This window comes from Pezoporus occidentalis, unplaced genomic scaffold, assembly GCF_034315485.1.
Source record: "Pezoporus occidentalis ecotype Australia unplaced genomic scaffold, CSIRO_AGI_Poc_V1 ctg46, whole genome shotgun sequence".
In the NCBI taxonomy this organism is placed as follows: domain Eukaryota; kingdom Metazoa; phylum Chordata; class Aves; order Psittaciformes; family Psittacidae; genus Pezoporus; species Pezoporus occidentalis.
In genome coordinates this window covers 7,364,117-7,383,896 of record NW_026915791.1, presented here as the reverse complement: position 1 = coordinate 7,383,896, position 19,780 = coordinate 7,364,117, and the positions used below count along the sequence as shown (strand labels likewise).

At 47.1% G+C, this 19,780-nt stretch overlaps 2 protein-coding genes across 9 annotated transcripts in view; both read right to left on the bottom strand.

Annotated features, from left to right (window-relative positions):
- Positions 1-38: 38 nt before the first annotated feature.
- LOC134172622 (transmembrane protein 178B-like) lies at positions 39-11,365 on the bottom strand. Its single transcript, XM_062635901.1, has 4 exons — positions 10,801-11,365; positions 4,377-4,490; positions 3,036-3,173; positions 39-1,684 (listed from the first exon to the last, which is right to left on the bottom strand). The coding sequence occupies exons 1-4, from the start codon at positions 11,180-11,182 to the stop codon at positions 1,440-1,442; spliced, it is 879 nt and encodes a 292-aa protein (XP_062491885.1). The 5' UTR covers positions 11,183-11,365; the 3' UTR covers positions 39-1,439.
- Positions 11,366-14,357: 2,992 nt separating this feature from the next.
- Positions 14,358-19,780, bottom strand: part of SLC39A13 (solute carrier family 39 member 13) — a 42,826-nt gene continuing 37,403 nt past the window's right edge. For all 8 annotated transcript variants that reach the window (XM_062635958.1, XM_062635956.1, XM_062635959.1 and 5 more), the window contains 5 exons: positions 19,553-19,642; positions 19,188-19,238; positions 18,678-18,810; positions 18,453-18,552; positions 14,358-17,079 (listed from right to left, as the gene is read on the bottom strand). In XM_062635958.1, the coding sequence (XP_062491942.1) occupies positions 17,004-17,079; positions 18,453-18,552; positions 18,678-18,810; positions 19,188-19,238; positions 19,553-19,642 (450 nt within the window). In that variant the 3' untranslated portion in view covers positions 14,358-17,003. The remainder of the gene's footprint in view (positions 17,080-18,452; positions 18,553-18,677; positions 18,811-19,187; positions 19,239-19,552; positions 19,643-19,780) is intronic.

The following is a 19,780-nucleotide window of genomic DNA, read 5'->3' as shown; positions in this document are numbered from 1 at the left end:
TTGGTAATTAGTCAGAAAGAACTGAAGGTTTCATCCACTGAACAAGTCTTTCAGTACTTTTAATACCAGTTGCGAATTACAACTTCCATTTAAAAATTACACTTTTCATAAATACACTGACTTTAGCATTAAGTATCTTACATGCCACTGTATTGTATTTTAAATACAATGTAAACATCTCCAAATGCTGGCCATCTCATCTTTACCTGTGCAGTTTTTGGACACTTGGGAGAGGGACGGGGATGTGAGGGAAGAAAGAATAGATGAATGAATGACAAATGCACCCCAGAGTACTTTGGCTGATGTTCCTGAGTTAGCCCTAGTACTTGCACTGATTCTTCACTGCTCGTTTTGGAGAGGGAGCTTGTTCCTGCAGCATGTGCATGTTCTGGATGCGCTGTGCTCAGAGGGCATCTGACATTAGAAAGGGCAAGTGGTGAAGTAAGCAGAAGCCACACATTCCTGAGGAAAATACACTGTGGTTCCTTTGGATGTTAATATGAGAGAGGGGGTTGTGTATATCTGCTGCTTTAGCAGTACTGCTGTTTGAGCTCAGGGGGAATTACTCATCTTTCACAGATCAGGAGTTGCACCCACAAATTAGTTGGGGCTGAAGTTTAATCCCAGCAGCTCAAACTATGACATACTTTCTGAAGTACACCCTCTCCTCTAGTGGAATAATTTAAGCTGCACGTTGCATACATCTCCCTGTTAAAATGAGGGTATGGTAGTTAGCCAAGTGAGTAACCTTACCTGTGTAAGAAGCTGAGGATAACTTTCCCCTCCTTTCCTAAAGCCAGTAGAGTTCTTTTGCTGCTCAGTTACAGCTGGCTCCTTTTGGAAACGGCCTTAGTAGTGAGTAAATAGCTGATACCACAGCATGGAATAGAACAGATTTCTGATATAAATTAATTAATACTAAGAATGGGCTAATTCTTTGGCCTAAACCTCGGCTTAGATCAAGGTTGTTTTGGAAAATGATGGCCTGAGCCAACACTAGACACGCCTGTTGCAAAAGTGTTCAAGCCAACGTCACATAGCTCCTTGCCCTAATTTGGGTCTGAATTACACAGACCTGCAGCAATAGAGTTGGTGCGTAAACATCCCTTACAACTGGACAATAACAGGAGCATGGAGGTACAGTTCAAAAAACAGCACAAAAAAAGACACAGCCTTGGACTTAATCCCTTGTAAACAGAAGAAAAATCAAAAGAACTGTCCCCCTTAAACCATCAATGAGCAAATCACCAATAATTCAAACCTGGAGTTACTTGCAATGTCTGTCTCCGCGCCTGGAGGCTGTAGCAGCATCCCACAGGCTGGTGTTTCCACAGCTATGGCACTGCTCTCCACACGCTGACATTCTACCTCTTCCTGGTGTTAACCCACAGCTCTGCCCAGGCTGCGCTTCCCAGAGTCTCTCCTCGCTCCTGCCGAGGTCACACAGCCCCATTTTCTTGTCTGGGTTTTTGTACGGACGCCCGCGAAGTGTTGAGGGATGGGGCCAATGTGCAGAGGAACCCAGCCAGCAGGGTGAGGCCCAGGCCCCCCCAGGCACAGAACATGGACCAGCCATAGCCATGACTGATGTCCTCTGGCAGCCCATAGACGTAACGAGGATAGCGAGATAACTCAAAATTGATCCCAGCTACGCATGTGCAGAGTGAGATGATACAGCATGTACCTGCAGGAGAAAAGCAAGAGGGTTCTACGCTGCCCTCAGACAGGTTAATAATACTGGGTTTTTTCCCCCTAGGTGTTTTCAAAGTCATGAGTTTTCAAAATCAAGAATTACCCAGGTTTTTTTTTTGGTAGTCCTACCAGTCACTCTTCTTACAAGGTGGGGTGGCGGTGCTGGATGCAAAATATGTAGGCCTGTACTTCACACATAACCAGTATTGCCTTAGCTCCCTCTGTTGCTTTTTCAAACTCAAGTCATGTGTTGTTCATCATGTTTTGAGTCTCCTGAGACTTTATGTCCAATGATTAATGTCATCAGGTTTCAGACAGGACTTGGGCAGTCTCTCCTATGGAAGATGAATAGCTGAAGCCCAGGGCTGCAAAGTGCAGCTGTGCTTGGTTTCTACTTGGAACATCCAGGCTTGCTCCAAAGACAGTGCACAGGCTTTTGTCACCTGCTACATATTCCTTAAGAATGCTGAGCATAAAGGAGCAAAAAAAGCTAAAGAAATATAACACAAGGCTCTCCAGTACCTCTAATATACACCAGGCTCAAGGCTGAGGTGATCATTTTATTCCCTCCAGCTCTGGATCTCTGTCTAAATATTAATAATAGCTCTTACTGCTGATAGCAGTACGTATGCGTATGGTGCCCATCACCATAAGTGCAGAGCACTCGATGGGGCCCCAGTCTATTTGTTCCACTTACGCTACTTTCCTCTCTCACTGTTCTGCTATAGAGAAATGAAAATGTTCCCAAAGGAACCTGCAGTTAAGCAGCACATAAGATGAGCAAGGACAGCACAAGCCTAGCTTCCAGCCTTTCTAGCATCACGCTGTGTCAGCAGGGTGGTTTTCTGTGCAGCTCCCCAGCACCCTTGGCAAGCACTGAGCTCATGTCCTTAACCCTGGGTCAGTGTTCTCCAGGCTTGGCTGGGTTTGGACTTCACTGTTACTGCAAGCATCTCTGAGCAGCGCAAAGGCACTCTACATTGATTGTTTTGTTTGTTTGTTAAGATTCCCGAAGGAAAACTGAGCTGTTTGACAGGAGCCGCAGGCTCCACACACTCAGCACAGATCAAGCAAGAGGACTATGCTCATTGTGTCCCTGTGGCCACACATCACCTCTCCAGAGCAGAAGGCATGTATGCATACAGTGGGGGTTTACTCAGAGGCATGCAAATATCCTTGCAAGCACGGGTCCTGGCCAGTGGTAACTGCACTGTGCTGATGGGGTGCTGCACTATAGAACTGCTTCTTGTGTTTGCTGTGGGCTGACTTTACTTCTAAGAGCACCTCCCCAGCCAACAATACTGACTGTGGGGACTTCAGGAGTAGAAGCGAAAGGCTCTCACCTCCCATTAGGAAGAGCAGCCCAGCCACATACTGCATGAGCTCCTGCTGTTTGCAGCAGCCCAGCACACCAATGATCCACCCAAACAGGATGATGGACACTGCCATGCCAATGAAGCCCGCTGTCATCCTCCGCAGATCTGAGGAAAGAAAAGCAAGAAAGAAGACATGAAGATAGTAGCAGCCAGACAAGACAGCCAAGGGAGAGATTTAGGTTTGCTTCTAACATTTTTACTTCACTTATGGACTTCTTCTCCTGTAGCTTCTTTGAGATAGATAGTGTGCCCCTTACATTGAAACTCATGGAATCCACCCAACCTGACTCCCTTCTCCTGGGCACTTTACAGCTAGAGGGCATTCCTGTCCTGATCAAGAGGAATACTGGCTTACATACTCGCCGAGATGGGACAGAAGGGGAACATCATGCATTCGGCAACAATTTGTAACTGTTTGTTTGTTAGTACTGCGGGGGCTTTGGCTTTTCATGTGGTGTGTTGCTTTGGGATGGAGTTTGTTGACTGAGTGTCAGCAGAAAATAGAAAAGAAGTGAGGGGATGCTGAAGAGAACTAAAGGAAAGTGCATGGAAGTCAGATACTTTGAACAGAAAAGAGGACTAGTGGGAGGACAGCAGCAGACAGGAGATCAATACAATATGATGGGAACAACTCCAGTAACAAGCGCTAAAATAAACCTTGGGCACCACTGATACGAACAGCAGTTTGTCATCCATAATAAAAGTGCTGTTCTTGTCTCCTAGTTCAGCCTCCAGCTGGATTTCCTCAGCACTGAGGCTCACATGGCAGGGTCTAGGCAGAATTATGGGAGGCAACAGACCAGAAAACAAACAGAGAGAGAAACAGGAGCAGAAAAAAACGATTAAATCATTCTCAGTGACAGGCTACAGGTCAGTCATCTGTGTGGGAAGGACTTGGGGATGAGGCAGTTTGTGGGCCAGGAGCTGGTAACAGGAGGTTGCAAAGACAAACTGAAATGTTGGCTGCAAGAGCTTGTTGCCAGGGAACTGCACCAGGTCACTAGTGTGCACACAGAAAAACCCGATACATACAGACGGTTTGGTGATTACCTTTGCTGTAAGCTGGCTAGGAATTGCCTGTTCCCAGATGATTACATTGTGCAACACACTAAATACATGCCTGTATTCCTGAATTCACCACTTAAGCCCCTCCAGATCTCATGCCCCAAACTACACTGTCAGCTGCTTGCCCTTCCTCACTAACAAATAGGTATTTATGCTTAGCGCCCAGTGATGGCTGAGTGAGAGCCCACACTTGGCACTGCATTACGGCATTAAGTAAGCCAAACACTCCTGTAGGTTACTTACGGAGTGCGTGCCACTCATCCTGCCGGATGGTGTTAGTGATGTTGATGGGTAAATTGCGAGGCAGAGAGCTGGAGGTGTAGTGGTACTTCACAGCAGTGCAGCGCTGAATAACTCCTGTAAGAGAGACATGGGTGTGAAACAGCATGAAACCCCCGTGCCTTGCACTTGCTGCCGCGCTGGCTGCCCAGCACCGCTCACACAGCCTTAGCTCAGTAGCAGAGCAAATGTAAGTCAAAAAAGAGAGCTATTTACATCAAAAGCCTTGGGGATTAGAAGGGGATGAAGCCTTGCTGAAAAGAGGGAGCAAGGTGCTGACCCAGGCAGGCTCCAGGAAGGAACAGTTAAGGGTAAACAGTAACAGTCACTAAAAACAGCTCCAGAAGCTTCCTAAAGTAACTGGTACAATGTCTTTGGGATGGCTGAGGAGACAAGAACGTGGCTGAGTACTAACAAACAGCACTGCTCTGTCTGTAAGAAGACAGAGTTGAATAACTTTGAAATTTTTGAGTAGATGCTAGGAGGTGAGCTTTATGGGAGAAAAGTCTGAATTCGCTCCAGTAGTCAGTGGCTGTTTGCTTTACTTTTGATGAACAGTAGTACCCAAGTAAGCTTGTTTGCACTTCCATTTCCACAGCTTAAAGAGAAGTGTACCCAGATGGAAAGGTGAACTTACATCCATGCTCTTCTTGAAAGGGATTTTTAGTTTAAAAAATAACTGATAACAGAGCAGATACCAGGGGGTGGAAAGAGAGGAGGCACCTTTCCCTCCCTGTTCAAAATAAAGCCAGGACCAGGGGAAGAATAAACATGGGTGGTGGGATGGCAGAGAACAGCAAAAAAGGTGAAAGAAAGAGCTAAATAGTACAGAAAGTTCCCCTTAAACAATGGCTGTAGGATCATTACCACTATTTGAATGCTGGGGCAGAAGAACCACTCACAGTCAGTTGGCCTGTGAGCTAAGGAAGCTGCTGAGCAACCACTGACAGGGAGCTGCAGCCTCAATGATAAGCTTTACAAAAGACACTAGAAACCACAGGAGAGAAAACGAGCTCTGTGCTGCTCCCACACCAGTGGGAATTGTTATTTAGTCTCTTCACTGGGATTGTACTGACCTGGTGACACACAGAGTTGCTGCCCTTCACCCTCATGCCCTGGAGCAATGCTCCTCTTTGTGGTTTCACAGCAAGTCTGTAGTCCTGCCTGAGCAAATGGACCAGGAAGACCACAGAGAATGCCAGTTCACATGCAAAAGCTCTGTACACATCTGCATGAAGAACTTAGGCCATGTACAGCACATCACAGTATCTATTTACATCTCACCTGTAAGTGTTGACCGACTTCAGTTTCAATGTTGACATGATTTACATGTGTTGTTGAGAAACGTATATGGTACAAACTAGTGACATGAGGTCTTGGATTACAGTGCACTGGATTCATGAAAAGGAAGATCCACACACATAGTCTGATTATAAAACACTACATATGAAGAAGTAATTTATATAAGAGCAAGGATTATTACTTTTACAGCTCATTAAAGTAAAAATCAAAGACTAGAGAAGTACATCCCTTATGATCAAAGCAATGGACTCCACAGTTAAAACAGCACTGACAAAAATCTTTGCTCTGTGTTATTACCAGAGTTTACCTGTAGACTAAAAGGAAAGCTTCTCCACCTTCTTATGCAAATCTGGTTATTTTGAAGTTTTCAAATGTCAATTCATTCTGCCTCTGGTTTAAAAACTGCACTCCTAATCCTTTCTTGCCCGGAATTCCAAGTGCTAATTACCTGAAATAGGTAGGCAGGGATGGGGGGAAAAGTGAAGGTGATGGCTCAGCTCAATCCCTATCCACTTTCCTACCAGAAAATCATAGCATGCAGCCAGGCATCCACGGCCAGATTTTGCACCTGCAGTTCTTTTCTCCAATATTCTCAGTGAATCTCTAATCCTGCACACAAATATAGTCAGGCTCTCCAGGGGCTGCACTTAGAGTGATACAACACCTTGTTCTCCAAGTACTCAAGAAAAAAGGAGAAAAAACCAAACCCAACCCCCCAGTCTCAAAATGATAGTCAAAGATAAAGGTGCTCCTGTATGTCCTTTGCCCTAAGCCCTTGCATACCTTAAATCACAGCCTATAAAATGGGGACAGCATCCTGCCCTCCACTTCAGAACCCCATTATCAAAGTCATTTTGCTTTGTTTAGGACACACACGAGAAGCACCGTAAGAAAGCCTGCCAAAATTAAAAACATGGCCTTCAGGCAAGGGCTCGGATAGAATGGAGTCCTGTGGTGAACAACAAGTAACGGAGCATTGTCTTTTTTGGCACACCAGTACGATCAGAATACAGAACAGAAGGGGGCAGGTGCTCAAGTCATTAACATCCATTAAGCACATGTACAAAGAAAAGGTTATCCAGGCAGCCTGATCCTGGCATTTCTTACGGCATTAGAGGAACACTATGCAGATGTACTGCGTGTGCAATCTTCTTGATTAAAAAATAAACATAAGCAGCGATGAACTGCACCCGTCAGTGTCACATTGACACTGTCACGGCTGAGCCACATCCCTGTGCCCTCCCACAGCCATCATTGTTTTCTCACACTCTGTACTCAATGTGGGCTTTTCTCCCCCCTCAGGACTGCAAGGCAGAGATGTTCCCCTTCTGTACCCCCTTACAACTCTTGGGACACTACATCTGGACAAGTGCTGCCTTCTGACTGAACACAAAGGCTGGGAAAGATCAGAGGATGCTGGCTAGATGCAGGCAGAACACAGGCCCATTGTCCCTGAGCTGCCAGACACCTGGAGACCCAGATCATATTCCATTTGTAATCCTGGCTTCAGCACTCCCTAACTTTCAGTTTAGCTTTTGTCTCTCTCCGACTTTGAAACATGCAGGTTCTCTTCTCTACACTTCCTATGTGCCAGTGTCATGAGGAGGAAATGGAGGGGTTCTCATTTTCAATTCTTCTACCTGGCCCAGTCCTATCTTAGAGCAGTCTGGCTCTCAAGGCCAGGGAGCAGCCACGTGCAGTTAACACTGAGCTGCCATGAGGTCTGGCCCTCCCTCCCCTCATGCCCCAGGACCAAGTGGCCACTGAAGCTCCCTGGCCTACTCCTACCATTTCTGCCCAGGACTGTGGAGAGCATCCCAGCTATGGGACCACTCTGTCCACATCGTCACCCAATGGCTACTGAATCAACCTTCCTTTAAAACACCATGATAACTCTTACAGATCATATTTACTTACAGATCACACTTACTAATGGCCATTACCTAACAGATTGAGTTTATTAAATATGCCACTACAATACATGCTCTACAGATCTAACAGTCACTCCTGTAACTCTTCCAATTGACCACCAGTTGGAAAGGATGGGAAGGACAGGCACCAGGACTGAGCAGTTTTCTCCCAAAGGCCTCACTACTGCCACAAACCAATGTGTTCCTCTGCTTAAGCATCCAGTGGTTCTCACTTCCTCAGCTACATCATGGTACTAAGCAGTCACTTCTGCTCAGTAAATGTGAGACGTACCATTCTCACCGCAGTGTTTTCAGAGCAAGCTTGAAAAGCAGTGAAAGCCCCAGCTTAATAACAGCGTTGAACATTTACTTTGTTAATTCCTTCCATTTGCTGGTGTTAAAATGCATACAGTTCAAGCTATCCAAAGCACCAAGCCCACCAAGCGATCCAAACCAGCCTACTAGAATAGATCTTTCCCCATGAATCATTTTCTACTGTCACCATTTTGTAAGCAACACTTTCTTCATATTAATAGAGAAGATCACTAAACAGCACAGAACAAATTCCTGCACGACCTCGATGCTTAAGAATTCTCCATGCAAAAGGTTTTTGTTGCCTCATCAGTTATCCAGTGTGTAACCCACATAGCACAGGCTCTATAAGATGATGCATACTGCTCAAGTTCTTACACTCACAGTCCCTCCCTTCACACACACAGATCCTCTTAAGTTTCCCCAGCAGTGTTTCAGTTCTTTGGCTGCTATCTTTTGCTGCTTGCTAATTTCCATTTCCCCCATTTGGTTTGTACATTTTCTCTTCTTTTGCTTTCTTAATTGTATTTTTAAAATGAAACTCTCTATTTTTTTCACAGCTCCAAAATAGTGATTTTGCATTTTAAGAAAAATCCCACACATCGTTGCCTCTTACATTTCACCATTTCCCACCTCCCAGTTTTGCACCACATTTTTTGACTCCTGCTTTTTTCTTTTAAATAGATGAAGTGAAAATATTTTACATTTAAAAACCACAGAAATGTATGCATGTATATGTGTCATCAGCTAAAAGGCTCAGGTATAAAAGTTTAGGCAGAGCTGCTTTGTATTAACAGCAGCATAGGACAGAAATCCATGGCATTATCTAAATGGATAAGGGTATTTATTAGTCATGTATTCAGAATTCATGAGAGACCCAGAAAGGAAAGAAGCCTTATTCCAGAGGTACTAGAAAAAAAAAAGGAGAATATAAATATAAACCCAAGCCAAAATTACCACAGGCCTGTCACCAGAAGATTTACTCCTCTGTCACTAAAACCCTATGAAAATCTGCAGTTTAAGGAATATTAGGAATATAAGAAGGCTTCACACATCACCAAAATGCTGGCTGAAAACTTAGCGCAAATGGAGGAGAAAGTAAGCCTTTCAGAGGTGCACATAGTGATCTTCAGCTCACACAGGGGAAAAAACACCCATTTTTTTTCCTTTTGGAAGCCCCAGCCCTAGTATTGCGCCTGAGAGAACAACTCAGGCAGAGCCGCACCTGAGTGTCAGAGGGAAAAGGCTGCTTAATCACAGCTGTCAGAGAAAAGAGACACGCAGCAGGAGCAAGGCAAGGCTGCTAGTAAAGCAGGTCAGGGGAAGGGATAAGAAGAGAGTCGTATCTATTTAAAGATCTGACTCCACAAGAACTATTATTAATAATTTCCCTCTATAAGATGACACATAAATCTTTACAGTAACAACTGCAGACCCAATAGGCAAAGAAAATGAGGGAAGCAAGGCTTGTAGGGAAAGGCAAGGTCTTTTATCAGGACAGCTGTAATGAGAAAGAAAGTAGGAGAACCTTTTAGATTTAGAACCCATGGAGTTTTACACATCAGACCCTGAGGAAGATCATTCACCACCCTGTAATGTCCTTGTGCATGCACAATGCAGGCTCTAGTGTCTCTGTCTAACCATTACCTTAAATGGGAAAATACCTTAAAAACATAAGTACTGAGGACCAAACTAGTATTCTTCCTTTCCCCTGTCTTTGCTAATCTAAATGGGAGCTGAAGGCATTTAGCTTGATGTGAAGCAAAAAAAAAAAAAAGATAAATATTTTACATGACAGGCACAATTAATAGAAAGAAATTAATGAGCTGCCGTTTAGTGAAATGAGACCAACACAGAAATGAAAGCACATAAAATGGATCCTAAGAGATTAAATAGAGAAAGAAGCTAATCACACAGCACTAGAGTTGCTACAAGAGTCACTGCTGCGTGCTGGAAAGAACGGACAAAGATGAGCTGAGCTTCACAGTGCCAGTCTATCCATCCTCTGCTGTGCAGGACTGGCGTCACAGTTGGAAGCCACACCGAAGAACTGCTCCCACTTTCTTAAGATAGCATTTCCATTTTGTGCCTCAGTGGAAGCACTTCTCCCAACTCCTACTCTCCCTGTCCTAATATGTACCTGCTGGAACAATAAGTCCTGTTACTTATCATTAACCATACATGACAGATCTTATCCTAAGCTAGTTTTAGACACTGCTTGTTTTGCCTTAATGGGTCAGGCCACTACATCATTTATACCATCCAGCCTAGCAATTTTAGTAATATTTCCTGAACTGCTTGGCTTTGAACCATGTGCCACAACAGAAGATCTACAGCTTTCTGTCCTGTCACCCCAGAAGCCCTGAGGGACATCTGTCACAGTGAAGGCCTGGCAATCCACTGCAGCAAGGAGCACTCCCCCATGCTAGAAAGGAACAACAGGTCCCTTTCCCCCAGCTGCAGGCATCACGGAGCCATAAACAATACTTGTTTATACACAAAACTCTCAGTGCTCAGTAACACGAAGGTGTCAGGGGTAGGAAGGTGCCCACCGAGCCCTCACTCAAGTGCCAAGCCCTGCCCTGGCCCACAGAAAGGGCTCTCTGAGGACACGGTCCCACCCAGCACTGCAGCATTTAAAGCAGAAAGGGACGCGTACGAGACCCGGGATGGGGCCGGGGCCACGCTCGCCGCCTTCCCTCACGACAAGCCCAGCCGGAGACACCCGGGGCTGCACCCGCGCCGTCCCGAGCAACCGCAGCCGGGGCAGAGCGGCCGCACCCGCAGACCCGGGCTCCGGCGGCGGCCTCAGCACCACGGACAGCGGCAGGGCCGGAGCCGCCCTCGCCCCCGCTCCCCGTCACCTTTCCGGATGAGCTCCTCGCTGTCCGGCTCGTAGCCCGCGCGATGGCAGCGCCTCCAGAGCCCCGACACGGTGGAGTTGAAGCGGCGGCCGCAGTGCGAGTCCAGAGCGGCGGCGGCGGCGGCTGCCGGGGCAGGGGCCGGGGGCCGGCCGGGCAGCAGGGCCCGCGGGGGCCGGGCGCGGAGCGGCAGGTGCGAGCTGGGCGCCGACATGGAGCCGGGCGGGTCGCTGCGCTTGTGGCCGAAGCCGCGGCAGCGCTCACGGTGCCGCCGCGCGTCCGTCTCGTACCAGGAGTCGGTGCCGATGGCCACGGCCAGGAGGGCGAGGGCAGCGGCGGCCAGCAGCAGCCCGGAGCCGCTCAGCGCCTGAGCCGCAGCCGCCATCTTACCGCGCCGGGGGCGGCAGGGGCGGGCGCTTCCCCTGCAGCCCGGCTGGGGGCCTCCGCCTGCGGCGCCGCCCCCGGAAGGGAAACGGGGCCAGCGGGAGCCGGTCCGAGCTCGGTACCGCACCGGTGCAGCCCCCAGGGCGCTCCAGGCGCCGGCTCAAAGGGGTCCCGGGGCCGCTCCTCGCCGTAGCCCCCGCGTTGCTCCGCGGCACGAGGTCCCTCATGGCCTGCGCTCGGGGCAGCGGCCGCGCTAACGGGCAGCAACGGCGCGGCCCGTGTGGAGCCCGTGCGAACGGGGCCCGACCGTGCCGGCGGCCTCCTCTTGCCCGGGACTCGGCCCTCCGAGGCCGGAGCTGCCGTGTCCTGGCAGCACTGGCCCCACGGGATCGAGCCGTTCTTGAAGCGTAGCTGAAATACAAACACACTGGCGGCAGCGGCTGGGTTAGTACTTCTCCTCAGCCCTTCATTACCAGTTAATGGAAAACAAGGCCTAAAGAGCTGAAAAATGCCAATCGAGTTTATGCAATGAGAAGCAGGCTAAAGCCAAGCCATTAGTTAAATGCAGCATTTCCAAGGGCACAAAATCCTTTGTGATCCTGGTTGTTCCATGGGACTTACTCCTCCGGCTGCAGCAGTATTGGTCTCCAAGGCCAGTTGTTAGGTTATTGCGTTTTCAGTTCTGGCCTCTAGCTAAAATGATCTAGTGATACAGTAAGTCTAAACCGCAAATTTAATGTGTTAAAATTATAGAATCACAGCATGGTTTGGGTTGGAAGGGACCTTAAAGCTCATCCAGTTCCAACCCCTGCCACGGGCAGGGACCCCTTCCACTAGAGCAGGTTGCTCCAAGCCCCTGTGTCCAACCTGGCCTTGAACACTGCCAGGGATGGGGCAGCCACAGCTTCTCTGGGCACCCTGTGCCAGCGCCTCAGCACCCTCACAGGGAAGAATTTATTCCTAATAGCTAATCCAAACGTCCTTTTTGTCAGCTTAAATCCTTCCCCTTTGTCCTGTCACTGCATGCCCTCATAAAGGTTTCCTCCTTAGTTTTGTTAAAAAGGAGCATGACCAGCAGGTTGAAGGAGGTGATCCTGCCCCTCTACTCTGCTCTTGTGAGACCTCACCTGCAGCACTGTGTGCAGTTCTGGTGTCCTCAACATAAAAAGGACATGGAACTGTTGGAACAAGTCCAGAGAAGGGCCATAAGGATGATCAGGGGACTGGAGCACCTCCTGTATGAAGACAGGCTGAGAAAGTTGGGGCTGTTCAGCCTGGAGAAGAGAAGGCTGTGTGGAGACCTCATAGCAGCCTTCCAGTATCTGAAGGGGGCCTATAGGGATGCTGGGGAGGGACTCTTCATTAGGGACTGCAGTGACAGGACAAGGGGTAACGGGTTAAAACTTAAACGGGAAGTTTAGATTGGATATAAGGAAGAAGTTCTTTACTGTAAGGGTGGTGAGGCACTGGAATGGGTTGCCCAGGGAGGTTGTGAATGCTCCATCCCTGGCAGTGTTCAAGACCAGGTTGGGTCAAGCCTTGTGTGGCATGGTTTAGTGTGAGGTGTCCCTGCCGATGGCAGGGGGGTTGGAACCAGATGATCATGAGGTCCTTTCCAACCCTAACTATTCTATGATTCTACTTTAAATTGTTCCCCAGAAAAGAGCAACTGTTCAACTGCAGGAGATTCAGAATCCCCCCCCCGTCACTTCTTGGTCTCTCAGCCTAAATGTCCTCCTTAGGACTTCTCCAGGGACCCTGCCCAGAACAGGGTACTACCACTGTCCCCAGAGCACTAAGCCTGATGGAATCATGCAAGAACCACAGCTAAAGCTTGTTTTAACCACATTTCAGCATGATCCTCTTTAGTAGTTTGCCCTGGACAGATGAGATTAGCATCCATGCAGCTGCACATTAGTGCCTTCAAGGCAGACAAATTGAAAAGGGCTGCTGTCAAAAGGATTTTCTTACACATTGTCTTCTACATCAAGAATGGAAAAAAAATAATCACATACAATCACTCTTCTAGATAATATGGACAAATCTTTCCATTATAACAGCTCATTCCTGGAAAAATCCCAGTGTTCGTGCTTCCTAAATCTGCAATCCTGTTGTGACACCCTACTGTCTACATTAGTTCCTCGGGCTATAGTTTTAGAAGACAGAAGCTTCAGCAAGATAATCACCCTATAATGTTCTCATGTATGAGACTCCTTCCATTTGCTCTCTGTGCTGCTGCAATTGTCAGAGCTGCACTTTGTGGAGCTGATTAATCCGTGCTAATTTTGATTGCTTTTGAGAAAGGGGGAGGGAAGCTCATAGCACAGCCCTGCAGGCAGAGGTACCAGCACAGCCAGAGTATGGCAATGCCAGGGACAGAGATTCCAAAATGTAGATTGCTGGCAAAACCCCCAGATGGTGAAATGATGCCCTTGAGCACCTACCTGTCTTCATCTTCCAGACCTTGGGTTATGGTTTTCCTCCTTCCTAAGAGCAACTTCTCGTAAGAACCAAGAACCATGTACTACCATTCAGTATTTATACGCTGAAAATCTTCCAGATGAAGAGTGGGATAAGACATGCTCTGAATCCATTTTCGAAGGGTAGAGAAAATCCTTTTAGCTCTTCCTGGACTACACAGAACATTTAATGAACATGCCTTTATGCCACATGGCAGGTAACCAGCTTAATGTTAACTGCTCATGGCAGTGGGGCTGGAACTAGATGATCTTAAGGTCTTTTCCAACCCTAGCTATTTTTTGATTCTATGATACCAGATAGAGTAGTTTAGATGAAGAAAACAACCAATCATAACAACATATGGTTGCAAAACTCTGGACAATCACCATGCAACCTCTCCCCTCAAAGAGGAGCAACTCACTTGGGGATGCTTTTCAGGGAAGCCAGACTAGCAGCCAAGAAATACAATCAGACCCAACCACTTCTGGCTCTCAATGCCACAGCAGTTGGAACAGGAAACTGGATTAGACCCTTTTCTTTCAGTTGTGAAAGTCTGAGGAGTAGAAAGGAGGGCAAGACGGAGCCCAGACTTCTCTAGACTAACCCAGAGATACTGCTCTGTAATTCAGATGAAATTCAAATTGAATTTGTAATTCAAAGAAAAAACATCAGCTTAAACAAAAGAAAAAAAAAAAGAAACAGAAAAAACCACAAACCCACATGGAAAACCATTTATTTCATCTCTATTGTCTCCATGCAGAGCAGACCAATACAGATGAAGGGGGAAAAATGCATAAGAGCAGCTGAAAAAATAGAGCTAGAAAATACGATTCTCTCTGCATTCCCAAAAGTGACAAATGTGGTGGAGTGATGCTCCATTTCCTCCCAAGGCTCCCTATCCTCAGCCCTAAGGCTGATGTAGTGGAAAACTAAGGAGCCCCTCCCTCCCACAAGCCCTGTGCTATGCAGGAATCTTCCCAAGAACCGCAGACTGTCCAGGTCTGTTGTGGCAGCCAAGAAAAACAACTCGGAAATCCTTTCTTCAGTGTCATCCACTTCACATTCCTGAACGCTGAGCACTGACTGTGGTTTTCAATCCTGGCAAGGCTGGGTGCTGATGCAACACCACCAACTCATGGGCACTCACCTGGCGATGCCTCAACTTAAATGCCAGCCTCATCTTGGGAAACAGAGCCACGTCTTTCCATGCAAACCTCCTTCCTCCAGACCCTACTACAGGGTCCATTTAGCTCAGCTGGAGGGACACCCCCAAAGCTAAAACTATAGGGTTAGCATATTCCCCCAGTCCCTGCAGGCTAACCAGATTAATCCTTCCAGGAAAGCAGGAAGTGGATGCTACCTTCAGACTGGAGGGAGTAGTTGGCAAAGGAAGGCAACTTTTAAAAGAGGAGTAATAAAATTACACTAATCCTCCCTCACTGTTGCAGTGAAACAAGGTACTGGTATAAGCTCGGGGTAAGGAAAGGTGAAAGCATTTTAGACAGCAGCTCTTGGGCAGAGCACTGCGAGCATGAGCTCTCCAGCGCTCGCTGGAAACTAGGACAGGAGCTGTCATAAAAAAAGAACTGTGTCAACAGTTCAGGAATTGCTTCAGGAAGTAAATGCCTCTGCTGTGGGCAGCATACCTGCCTTGCTGCTCTGACCCAAATCGCCCTCTCAAGGCACGATCCCCCTTGATAAGGCTCTGTGCAGACTGGAGGGCTGTGCTGATTTACAGGAGCTGTTTAAGGACAGAGCTGAGTTGGTGCAATTCCCATTTTGGCACCTGTTCTGTGTGCAATGACTCTGCTAGTTCAATTAGACCTGTTTTTAAATAGACTTAAGCAAAGATAAGCTCTGCAGAAGGCATGGTCTATTAATTGTGCACATCTCTGTGGCAACAAAACAGCCTGTGGAATGATGGCCTGGTCAACCCTGTGAGCTGGAATGCAGGAAAGCACTAGAAATGTCATTTATTTTTATTGGTCTCAAATTGCCCAAAAATTTATCCCAAGTGTCATACAATAGAAAACTCCTCTTAAAGCACACGTATTGTAACGCTTTCTCTCCTCCTTAGCACAAAGCTTTTTCTAGACCCATTTTTTTAGCACAAAGCTCTTCCAGACCCATTTTAAAAATCTTTTCCCCAGCAGTTTCACCCTTCCCAGCTCACCTCCCTTCAGCATTCTTCACTGCTGTGCCCCTTCCTTTAAGGGCTGTCAGTATTATTTCTTATCCATTCATTCCCAACATACGAACTCCACTGTGAGGTAAGAAGCCCAGAAACAGGCTACCATCTACATTTTTGGTGATAGCATGCTCTTAAATAGGCTACACTTAACAGAAGAAAAGCTATTGGCTGCTGACCAGGCTGTAGGGTTCAGCTATTGCCCCCAGTGCCCAGACCTCTGCCATGTAGCATGCCAGGCAGGCCTAACATGCCACACTGCAAGAGAGCTCTGAAACTTGGTGTGGGGCAGATGGTGGGTGACAGCAAGCTCAGCCATGTTCAGCTAATGGTTATGAGAAGAGGGAGCTCAGTCACAACAGCTTCCTTCCAGCTGCAGGGGAGCTGGTAGCATGGCAACAGAAGAAACATTTACTGACCATTTTTCAGATAAACAGGCTGTGCTGGTATTGGAGTGGTTAGGGCTGAGGCAAGTAATCACAAAGCTGAGCCATTTAATTATAGTGACCTATCCTAAAGTGCCTCAAGCTTTTGGCTTGATTTTAACATATACAAATACAAAACAGTCCAAAGATGTGGACTGCTGAGGCTAAAACTACCTTTAGGAACAAGTGATATCAATGAAAAGCTGAAGATCAAGTTGGAAAAGGGTTCTTTCCCCTCTGTCTTGTAGCACCATGAACTCCTCATGGGGAGGGAGTTCTGGCTAAAGCTGTTGGTTTATTGTTGCTTTGCCATCTCTCTTCTGCCTCCAGCCCTTAAAAGTGGTAGGAAAAGTCCTTCCTCTTCATCAGCTACAGGAATGACCTCTGTTGTTTTCACACAAGAGCTTGGGAGGTGCTGTTCCATTAGACTGAACCAAACGAAACATTGTCCATTTGCTGTGGAGCAGTTTTCAGTTCATTTCTGCTCACTGCATCTTTTGCTCCATCAAAATAATAAAAAGGAGAAAATAAAAGGAAGCCCTGATGTGTGGATTTTAGCAGAACAGGGATAGGAGAGCCAGAGAATGAGGTCCTACACACCCAGAACTCTTTCTCACCTGCTTCTCATACTAGCAGCCAGATCTGCATACACACACACATAGGAAGTAACATTAGTGTTCCTTATTGCTTTGTAACAGCTCAGAGTCACTGTGGTGGCTCTGGGAGGCATCATGAGGTCTTCGCAGAGGTCACTCAGTTGTGAACGAGAGTAGCACCATGACTGTAATGCCGGTACACAGGAGCAGGATTTGCTGCAGGGAGTTCCTGGTAAAGAAACAGCAAAATTAGGAGGAGCCATTGACAGTCCCAGTAGGCAGCAGTGTAAAGGCTCACAAATGTTCTTTGCCCTTCCAAATCTACAACAAGGAGAACACAACAGCTGCATGAAGCCACTGACACAGCTGAGAAGACTCTTTCCCAGCACCTCAAGCAAAGCTGTCATCTATAAACTGACGTGGTTTTGTTCTGCTCAGCTGGAAGGCCCAGATTCAAGTTTCAAAAATCAATCTAAGCTGTTCATGCAGCTACCCAGGTGTATATTCCTGTTCATGCAGCTACCCAGGTGTATATTCCTGTTCATGCAGCTACCCAGGTGTATATTCCTGTCCTTTCTCTGGCAAGAGAGCCAGCACTTTTGCAGCATGTTCACAGGTACTTTAGGGACCTCATCCAGCTGACAACTAGTTATGAAAAATGAAAACAAAAGCTGATGAATTTTGCCCTTCTTTTAGCACCATCTCAGGTGTTATGCTGGACTGAAGTGACTGTGTACCCCCCGCCTCTGTGTACTCTGCCAACAGCTCTGCCAGCTGTTACCAAAGGTTACCAACCCAAAAGCAAGCTCCCAGCTTGTCATGAACATTCCTCCACTACCACTCCTCTGTGCCAGCGTATCTTAGAGTGCCTTTACTATGGTACAGCTGGATTTGGACCTACTAAAGCCTTAATCAGACCACAAGAAACTGTGATAACACAGATAAGGGGAGGCCAGATACACCAGAATATATACCAGGTTAGAAGAGAGATGACTGAGGTGGGATACAGTAACAGACTACGAAATGCTGAATGATAAAGAGAACTACGATTTTCTACTCACACAGCAACATCTAATCAAAATTAATAAGCAAGAGGCTAAAAAACAATTAAGAAGCATCATATAACACTGTGCAGTCCAACTATGCAAACTTGCTGCCAAAGAGAGATCACAGAAGCCCAAAGTAATGGATAGGATCAAAAGGGGATGAAAGCATGTGAAGGGTAGGTTCATGTGTGGTTATCAGACACACACAGCTCTATGAGGCCCTAGTTCAGATAGCCCCTAAGTCAGTACAAGCCAGAAGCTAAGACAGACTGGGGAATGGGTCACCTTGCTGGATGTTTGTGAGTAACCTGCTACATGCTGTGCCAGCACAGTCTTTGGCACTGACCCAGTTGAAGATTCTCATGTTTAATAGGGTCTCTGTAGTCCCATATAAAGGCAATACCACCCAGCACTGCAGTCTATCTAAATTCCAGCCTCACCCATGAGATTTGGAAAACTGGCACTCATGTGCTCCCAGAGCAGGCATGGGGAAGGACTGTATCCCCAATTCCCTGTCAGCAACAACTGCTGCAGCAGAACAGGAGGGAGCACTTACCAAGGATTCTTTTCCTCCAAGAGATCAGGCACAACATTTACCAAGGCAATATACAGAAATCCTCCAGAAGTGAAAGGGAGGATCCAGGCTACTGTTTCCCCTGCACAAATACAGAAAGCTTTGGTTATTACTGAGACAAAGCCATGGGAGAAAACACAGACAAGAAGGAAAAAAGACACACGGGGACTAAAGCACTCCTACAGAGGTCCCATCAGGGAGCCCTACCTGCTCCTTTTGGCGACTGAGCACATATTGCAAAACAGGCTCCTAGAATCCCTCCCAAAGCTGTGGAAAGCTGCATCTTGGCTGCACTCCAGCGGTCAAAGCCAGCCCGAAGTAGGATTGCAAAGTCTCCAACCTAAGAAAACCAAGAGCTGACAGTTAATGAATATAAATAGGAATGGCTGCCCTATCCCTGGAAGAGTTCAAAACCGGGCTGGACAGGGGTTGGAGCAACCTGGTCTAGTGGAAGGTGTCTCTGCCCATGGCAGGGGGTTGGAACTAGAGCATCCCTAAGGTCCCTTCCAACAGAAACCATGCCATGATTCTCAGTCACAAAGGTCATCCACAACAAGACCAGTGCTTCAAGGCTGTTTCTAGTTTTCCATGTCACCAGTCTTCCAGAGGAAGCAGCTTTTAAAGGGACAAGAAAATGTTAACCAGACCCAGCCCTTCTCTTAGTAGATGAAACACCCCTTTAACCTCTCACAACAGCAGAATACAAAGCCCTCTCACCTCATGTGGGATTTCATGCAGGAGAATGGCCATTGTGGTTAGGAATCCAACCTGTAGCAGAGGAGAGAAGGTGATAAGGAAACAGTCCCCCAGCTCTGAGAGATGAGGCTTTCATCAGCATGTCAAGGCCCCTTTCTCCAAGTTAAGACTTGTTACAGTGCAAATGACTAACACGACCCAAATCGGAAGAAGCTCTCCGTCAGAAGGGCTGCTTTTAACTTTAGTCTCTATTTCTCAGAAAATTTCCTTCCATTTCTCCAGAAAACAGGAGAAAACTCCACACATCTTTGGGATTTTTGCATGTTGTATCACATGTGAGAACAGACCTCTCCAGTTTAGTACACAGCTGGTGACAGAAACCTTACCTTTCTGCTAACCAGGAAGCTGGCTGCTACTGCCAGGCCGTGTGTAAAGTTATCAATGGTGTTGGCCAGCAGATTGAGGTATCCGCTAATCTGCAAAGAGAAGGAAGAGCCCCTGATAAAGGAAGAGACATAACAAGATAAAAGAAAGCCCATGGCTTAGACACAAGTTACATGGAGGCACGATCTCCTGGGAAAGGTCAGGACATGGTTCTTCTGGTGAAGATCTTA

What these genes read in the sequence shown, in the direction of transcription:
- LOC134172622 (XM_062635901.1), bottom strand. Translation starts at nt 11,182, where the DNA reads ATGGCGGCTGCGGCTCAGGCGCTGAGCGGCTCCGGGCTGCTGCTGGCC. An exon ending in CGAGGAGCTCATCCGGAAAG is followed by an intron (nt 4,491 to 10,800) that starts GTGACGGGGAGC and finishes TCTCTCTTACAG; the next exon opens with GAGTTATTCAGCGCTGCACT. An exon ending in GGATGAGTGGCACGCACTCC is followed by an intron (nt 3,174 to 4,376) that starts GTAAGTAACCTA and finishes TTCTTTCCTCAG; the next exon opens with ATCTGCGGAGGATGACAGCG.